General features: G+C 36.0%; 1 protein-coding gene across 3 annotated transcripts in view; it reads right to left on the minus strand.

Moving 5' to 3' along the window:
* LOC111323527 (transient receptor potential cation channel subfamily M member-like 2) overlaps nucleotides 1-6375 on the minus strand; it is a 26106-nt gene extending 19731 nt beyond the window's left edge. For 2 of the 3 annotated variants that reach the window (XM_088739885.1, XM_088739886.1), the window contains exons 1-3: nucleotides 6223-6375; nucleotides 3765-3962; nucleotides 2629-2676 (exon numbers count right to left, since the gene is read on the minus strand). In XM_088739885.1, coding sequence (XP_088596011.1) covers nucleotides 2629-2676; nucleotides 3765-3917 — 201 coding nt within the window. In that variant the 5' untranslated portion in view covers nucleotides 3918-3962; nucleotides 6223-6375. The remainder of the gene's footprint in view (nucleotides 1-2628; nucleotides 2677-3764; nucleotides 3963-6222) is intronic. The other variant, XM_022926905.2, reaches the window with a different exon arrangement.
* Nucleotides 6376-8132: the final 1757 nt, after the last annotated feature.

Raw genomic sequence — 8132 nt, forward strand, 5'->3', positions numbered from 1 at the left:
AGTAGAAATAAGTTTTCTCATAGTATGGTACGATCAGAATTAGATTCAGTGGCATCTCTTGAACTCTTAACATCTTTTTTGCATTTCTCCCTTTTAGTTTCTATAGATTGTCATACAAATAAGTTAGGAGAATTGGATTTTACATCAAAATAACACCTCCTACTGATAGGTTTGTCTTTTGTCACAAACTCTTCCCTTGATGATCTATTAAAATCTCTTTGTATTTTCTTTGTTTCAAATATTTTTAATTGTAAAGACTTCCTCATTATTTAATTCTCAGACTTCTAAGTGCACTGCAATAACATGAGTTGAACATAGAAATTATCCGAGAGCCTTGGCAGACTTGCTAAACAAGTACATCCAAAAAGCCTCATCTTAGGCACAAACTTTGCACTCAACAAAACTGTCTCAAAAAAAAAGGATAATTAACACAAAACATTAATATTCCACAAGACAAGATATATTTCTAATAGTCATGTGCAGCCAAATTCCTCAATAGCACATGCACCAACATGGTACCCTTCAAAAGTGAAGCTATGCACAAATAACACAATAGACATAACATTTATATTCACCTTTAAGTGACAAAAGAAAAAACTCACACAAGCTTGAAATCATTTTACAGTATGACAAATACATTTATTCAGAATGCATATTATGGTACAGAACAACTGTATTCTTTTTTTATCCTTTTTTAAAATCATATTTACCATTTGGTTGACTTCTCTTGACTCCTTAATAATGTATTACCCTAACTTGTATTTTGTCAAAAGTAGTTTAATGCACCATTTTGTTGTCATTAGAGCACTTTTTTTACATGGAATTCTAGATGAAAACTGGTATTTGTATACACGGTACATACACCGGCTTGGGTCAGACAAAAGCGATAGCTATTAGAGAAGATGAATCATCAATTTTTCATAAAAGTGCCACAAAAATAAATCATGCAATATTCTCTGATTGTGTCAACAAAATTATGCAAATATATTTAATTTGGTAAGTTTTTTAATTGTGTTAGAGTGGTTTTAATATCTTTGGTCAACCAATACCTTTGCTCCGACGAAGGGCTAACACTCGAAACATCAGCTTTTGTAATCGTTACGGTGGCCAATTTACCATTTCAACTTTACGTATGATGCACAATCCTCGCAGTAGATAGCGCTATTTAAGCAATAGCGAAAATCAGACCTGAAAAAAATCAGGCCTGTATGGGATTCGAACCACTGACCTCTGCAATACTAGTGCAGCGCTCTACCAATTGAGCTAACAAGCCAACTGGGAGCAGGCCATTAAGTTGATTCGTAATAAACCCGTGAAATAATATAAATCAGATACAATGAAATATATGAAGTTCTTATATTTTGAACTGCAGTATTAGATACGTATGATGCACGATCCTCGCAGTAGATAGCGCTATTTAAGCAATAGCAAAAATCAGACCTGAAAAAAATCAGGCCTGTACGGGATTCGAACCACTGACCTCTGCGATACTAGTAAGGTAAGGTAAGGTAAGGTAAGGTAAGGTAAGACTTTATTTAATGAGGGTAACATGTGACAGTAATGAAACTGATAAACTAATGGCCCTCAAAAATTAAAATTCGGAAAAAAAGAAAAAAAAAAAGAAAAAAAAAAAGGAATTGTAAGTGCAGCGCTCTACCAATTGAGCTAACAAGCCAACTGGGAGCAGGCCGTTAAGTTGATTCGTAATAAATAGCGCTATCTACTGCGAGGATCATGCATCATACGTATCTAATACCGCAGTTCAAAATATATGAACTTCATATATTTCATTGTATCTGATTTATCAATTTCACGGGTTTATTACGAATCAACTTAACGGCCTGCTCCCAGTTGGCTTGTTAGCTCAATTGGTAGAGCGCTGCACTAGTATCGCAGAGGTCAGTGGTTCGAATCCCGTACAGGCCTGATTTTTTTCAGGTCTAATTTTCGCTATTGCTTCAATAGCGCTATCTACTGTGAGGATCGTGCATCATATGTATCTAATACCGCAGTACACAATATATGAACTTTATATATTGCATTGTATCTCATTTATCACTTTCACGGGTTTATTACGAATCAACTTAACGGCCTGCTCCCAGTTGGCTTGTTAGCTCAATTGGTAGAGCGCTGCACTAGTATCGCAGAGGTCAGTGGTTCGAATCCCGTACAGGCCTGATTTTTTTCAGGTCTGATTTTCGCTATTGCTTAAATAGCACTATCTACTGCGAGGATCGTGCATCGTATGTATGTAAATCTATACCTTACAGAAAGGAATAGAAACTCTGCACAAGAGTACTCTGAAAAATATTTCATTTCATGGTTAAACTACTGAACACAAGGAGGTAGCAGTATCAGTTAAGTATCACTCCTTGTTTCTTTAAAATCAACACTTTACACCCTAACATCAGTATGCATATTCTCCATACTGTTGTCTATACATTTCCTAAGGTGTTTACAAGGAGAATTTGTTTAACAATCAAGAGCTTCTTTAATAGGTGATCATTTCCCTTATGGGGAGAAATTAGAGAGTGGTAACTTGTGGGAGTTACAGGGTTAAATAACAGTTTATAAAGTTTTAAAATGTTTAATTTCATAAAAGTTAACTGGCTAACCGAGGATACTTACTTTTAAATAGGGGGATGAGAAGTTTCTACTACCGCTTGCTGATAAAAACTGAAAACGATCAGATGATTGACCCATGATCATTAATTCTTCTTTCCTTTTCATTTAATGGATTTAAATGTAGTATTGATTAGTGTTCATGTATTTAATTTTCAAATAATAATTTTCTAAGTTAGACTTTATATGACAATATTGTTAACTCTATGTTGTTTCAGCGTTTCTATGAATTTCTCTTTCTAATGACATTCTACATACAATGTTTAAGGAGTTACTGAACTGAGCAATTTATCATAATTAGAGTTTATAATTTTCAAGACATATCTTTTTTTATTTATCTTTGCATTTATTCCAGGGAATCAAAGTTAAGTAAGATAGATACTAGATAGATACAAAGGGGCAGTTCTACATTGAATAAATTTCAGTGGCACCTGCATAATCATGAAGAATTCAATATAAGAAAACCATCCTTTTAGCAAATAGTTAGAGACAAAATAAAAAATACCATTCCTTCGGCTTTAGTAAGGGCCTTTTCATTAAAAGAATCAAATACACATTTCTTGTTATGGAGAGTACTGTAATTGGTGTTACAGAGTGAGTAGTCATTGACAAACTCCACATTCTTTGGGTCAAGGTAAATCTACGCATTCTGTGGTGCTTCAATTTTATCCATTCATCAAAATCATTTTTGGGGGGAGTAGCTGCATGCATTAAAATGAGTTTGATAAAAAGCAATCAAAGTTTCATCAATTTTAAACATAAAACTAAGTTTATTATATCAATATTATTACACGACTCGGGCAGTCAGAGGGCCAATAACTAAAATCAACCAATCAAAATGCTCTATTGCCGGTCAATATTCTCTAAGTATTGGACCGGGCACTGTCCCGAATGATCCTGAATGACACCGCTCTTGTGTCCCTTTGAACTTCAGTCATGTAATAAACCTCATATTAACCAAGCTTGCTCAGGACCGTACTGGAAGAATATCGGCCCTCAGTCTTTTTTGTACAGACCTCACTGAGCTCGGTGACTGTACTGTCAAGACCTCAGGCCGATATTCTCCCAGTACGGCCCTTGCACTTGGTTAATAAGATATATATATTTCACATCTGAAAAATAAGACAATTGAATATCTGTACCTCCAATTGTTCAAATCCTGCCAGTGAACCAGACAATGATCCTTTTGATGTGCGGCGGTGATTGGTGTTAGAAGGGATCCGCCTATCTGTGGGAAGTCCAGCTAAACTCACAGAGCTAATAGACTGAACTTTGTTGGTCTTCAAACTCAACATATTCTGAATCAAAGTTCAGAAACAGCTGATGAATAAGGTATCATTCTGTGAAAAAAGGCAAAAGAAAGTCCATCTCAGAGCTGTTGTCAAAGCGAAGACCAGTGTATGTATGCACAGGTAGGACTAAAATAAAATAACGAGAATTTGGTTTAACGTCAAGATTTAGAAACTGCTATGAGATAAATTTGAGTATTTTCATTACCTGTTTCCTGGATAATGTATGATTATTAAAGAGGGAAGATACATTCTAATCACTTCTGGTAGTTAAAGGGTTAATATCTTGGCTACTGTTTTCATTTTCTCATGGCAAAATCAATTCATGAATATCTTTACCTGATGTGAACCCTAGGTGCCACAGGGATTTTTTTTTCTTTTTTCAGCAGTGAAACTACAAACAGTGAGCTGCAAAGCTGCGATCAATGGTGAACAAAAGATAAAAAAACCTCTAGTCAAGGCAGTTACAAGCCTCACTTCTATGTGATTTTGAAACCAAATAGCTTGCCAAAACTGGTTTTTGTTGGATCTTTTTTTTTTGTTTTTTTCTTCATAATTTGACACGTCTGTGCATGGGGCAGTAATTCTTGATCTGTTTATTTTTTGTAATTTGATATGTCTGCACGTAGGGCAGCAATTCTTGAAACAAGCATAAAATTATACTCAAGATGAAGGACGATAACTTTTCATAAACTCCAACCAAACAAGTACCATCCATATGGAGTGTAAATAATGTAAATTATATTTGTTGAGTGTGCAATTTGAATCTATTAATATTTGGACACGGAATATGGCGGCAAAGTTGAGAACAAAAGTAAAGACAGACTGGTACAGACCCCCAGTGTGGTTTTTGTGGTCATGTTGCAGAGAATATCAGGGGTTTTGTAAAAACTGTCCTCAGCAAGAGCTGATTTTGTATCAGACTCCAGTGTTCCATCAATATTTGTGTTAAAGTTTTAACTGCCAGGTAGTACAGTATGACAAAAGGCAATAATCGAATTCTCGCTCCACCACCATTGCTTTGTTTAATGATTCTTCTACCCAAAAAACCAGTTTTCACTGCTCCTGGGATGCATGAAGATCAATCAGCCACCATGTTCAAAATCTGTTCTCATAGAAGTGAGGCTTGAGGGTTTTTTTTACACTCCCCAATGATCACGGCTTTACCATCCACTGTTAGCAATTTTGCTGCTACCCTCTGGCACCTAGAGTACCTGATGTGTGTTATGTTTCTCAAATTTTGTCACAGTTTTGACAAATGGTAACAAGACTCTGTTAGATCCAATTCTGTCTGTAATACTGTTTGTTATCGACAAATCAAACTTTTAATGACTCAGATGTCTACCCAATGAATCAGACTCACATGAGTTCTCATGCCATAATCAATACTTTGACCATACAAGGCCACAAGTTATTTGAGATGCTTCTTATGCAAGACACAAACAAAGTCTTTAAGAGAACTTGAGTGTGCCAATGATGACTGGAAAGTTCCTGTCACAGTTTATTTCAAATGTACAAACAGTCCCACTGTGTTTTGCATTATGAGTCCTAAAACTGACAGGATCCTAATGATAAAATTTCATTTGATCTTTGGAAAATCTGAGTAAAGTTTGCACATCGCTTTATTAGTATCGTTTATCGAGAAGCTAAGATGGATTTTGGCACACTCTTCAAGTGTAGATTATAGAGATCAAACATTTGAAACAGCTTTTGTAGCTTGATAATCTGGTTTATTGAGTATTTGCAAGCGAAATGTTTGCATAAAACCAAGACATCAATTCGTGTTGACATTTTAAAAATGGGGTAGTCACAAAAAAATTAAACAAGTACTAAGATAAGATACTACAATATTATTAAACAAGTACTAAGATATGGAAGAAATCAAACGTACGCGTTAAAGTGTATTTAACTGTATTAAATGTGACACCGTCGTCTTTACAAGTAAACATGTTCTAGTTTAAGACACTTGGCAATTAAGGTCTTATCTAACTTCAATATGGCAAACAGACAATAGACAATTTTACGATCGAACAGCTGAAACTGAAAACGTTGACGAAAAATGTTACACCGAATAAAACATAGTTTCTGTTTTCATTCAATTTATCCTGTTATGTAAATCCCTTACCTCGTGTTTCGATAATTTTTCTTTAAATATTACTATGTTATTGCTTTGTTATGTTGGTCGAGTGTTGATGTGTGCAGCAAACTTAAACTCCGTCTGATCAAATTATCGTACCAAGCTTCAATATTGTAAACAATCACGTTTATGGGCTCATTTCACGACTTTTCCCATTTCCACAACTAGACATACCTTACATTCGTCATTTTAGAACTGAAAGTGTCAGAAATCAGCTGATACACAGACAAATCTATTGCTTGTGGCTGTCTTCGAAACTTCAGCTACCCGTCCGCCATTTTGAAAAGTGCTCCTGACGTCACATGGTTGTGCACGGTTACTCTGACAACATTACAATATTATGTTAACTTTGTTTTTGTGATAAATTTGACTAGGGGAAATGTCTAACGCTAAAAGAGTTTTCAATTTGTCGCCTGTCAGTTCGCTTTTGTGAAAAATTGTGTAAATTCAGAAGAGCATTAATTACTGCAATAGCATACACAAAATTCTAGATAGGGGGGCACCAAGATTGCGTAAAGTGTACAGAAAGGGGTGGAGAGTAGCCGTCGTAAACAATGCTTGTTCAACCCTCCTAACTTCTTACCACCCCTGCCATTTAAGGTTCCCGTGGATAATGTTTGGAACAATTTATCGTTAGATAACACTGCTACCCTTGATTCTACCTTGTTTTTCTCATCGCAGCTGGTAAATTTTTAGTAGTGGTGTCGGGCGGGAATGGCTAGAAAATGTGGTCTGGTGTTGTAAACTAATGCATGTCTAATTGAATAAACATGCGTTGTGCTTAAACGGAAAAAGGTTTTTAAACTTCAAAGTAGAGTCGAGAGAAGTATGCCCAGTGACTTTTTCAGTCGAGTTCATCTACATGTGTAGGATTTTGTTGACGAACAAATATATACGTATGATGCACGATCCTCGCAGTAGAGAGCGCTATTTAGTAGTAGCGTTATTTGGTAGAGCGCTGCACTAGTATCGCAGAGGTCAGTGGTTCGAATCCCGTACAGGCCTGATTTTTTTCAGGCCTGATTTTCGCTATTGCATAAATAGCGCTCTCTACTGCAAGGATCATGCATCATACGTATCTAATACCGCAGTTCAAAATATATGAACTTCATATATACATTGTATCTGAACAAATATGTCTCTGGAATGATGAAAATGAGTTTCCGTATTAAGTTCAGCCAGGTTTAATGACTCGTGTTCTTCGGGCTATTTGCATAACAAAAACCTACGGTCACTCACTTAAATGTTTATAAATTTCTTGCGCTTTCTCTCCAAGTTCATCGTTATCCCATTATTGACAGCGGGGATGCTATTGCTTTGAGGTCGGCCTACACTTTTGGCTACATGTAAAAAAGATGGTTGAAATGTGGGACACGCTTCTGTTACTTTAGTTCCTGCCTTGGACTCACTCAGCTATTGCTAACTCTAAATGGTGGTCTTCGTGTAGCGGCTAAAGGTTGAAGTTTACCATTACTGCCGAAAGGGAAAAATGAACGGACAGTGGAGATACCGTGTCAATCAGTTCGAACCGCTACGGGATCAGTTTCCTCTTATACTGCACCGCTTCTAACAACACGTATTGCTGTGGATCGTAAGTTTAGAATTCTTCCAAATACTCCATTGATAACTTCTTATTCCTAGATTGCTCGTGTTTTATTTTAACTTTGAGTTCTGAAAAATAATTTTTTTTTCTAATGCCAATTTGGAATTTTGAGGCACCCCCTCCAAATGAGAATATTCTGTTGGTTGAGGAGCATTGGACACATTTTGTTTCCACGTATTAAAATGTCGGATCTAAAATATCTGCCAAGACGTTTGGTATTGACACGTCGGAACGAAAAAAAAAGTTAATGTAGACTTTGAACCAAGAATGAAATTAAACCAAAATATAATGTATCTAAGTTGGCTACATTTGTGAAGAGCTATTTCCTTTTGTAGACAATAGCAGTTTCCAGTTTATTTATTTAGATAAAAGTTAAGCACCTTTTTCGCTGTTGAAGACCTACCAGTTCTGTGACCGGAGGTGACTTGATGTTATCTTTCAAAACTACCGGAGAAACAAAGAAAAGAACCTGAAAAACGCG

The sequence above is a fragment of the Stylophora pistillata genome, chromosome 12 (assembly GCF_964205215.1).
Source record: "Stylophora pistillata chromosome 12, jaStyPist1.2, whole genome shotgun sequence".
NCBI classification, from domain to species: Eukaryota; Metazoa; Cnidaria; class Anthozoa; order Scleractinia; family Pocilloporidae; genus Stylophora; species Stylophora pistillata.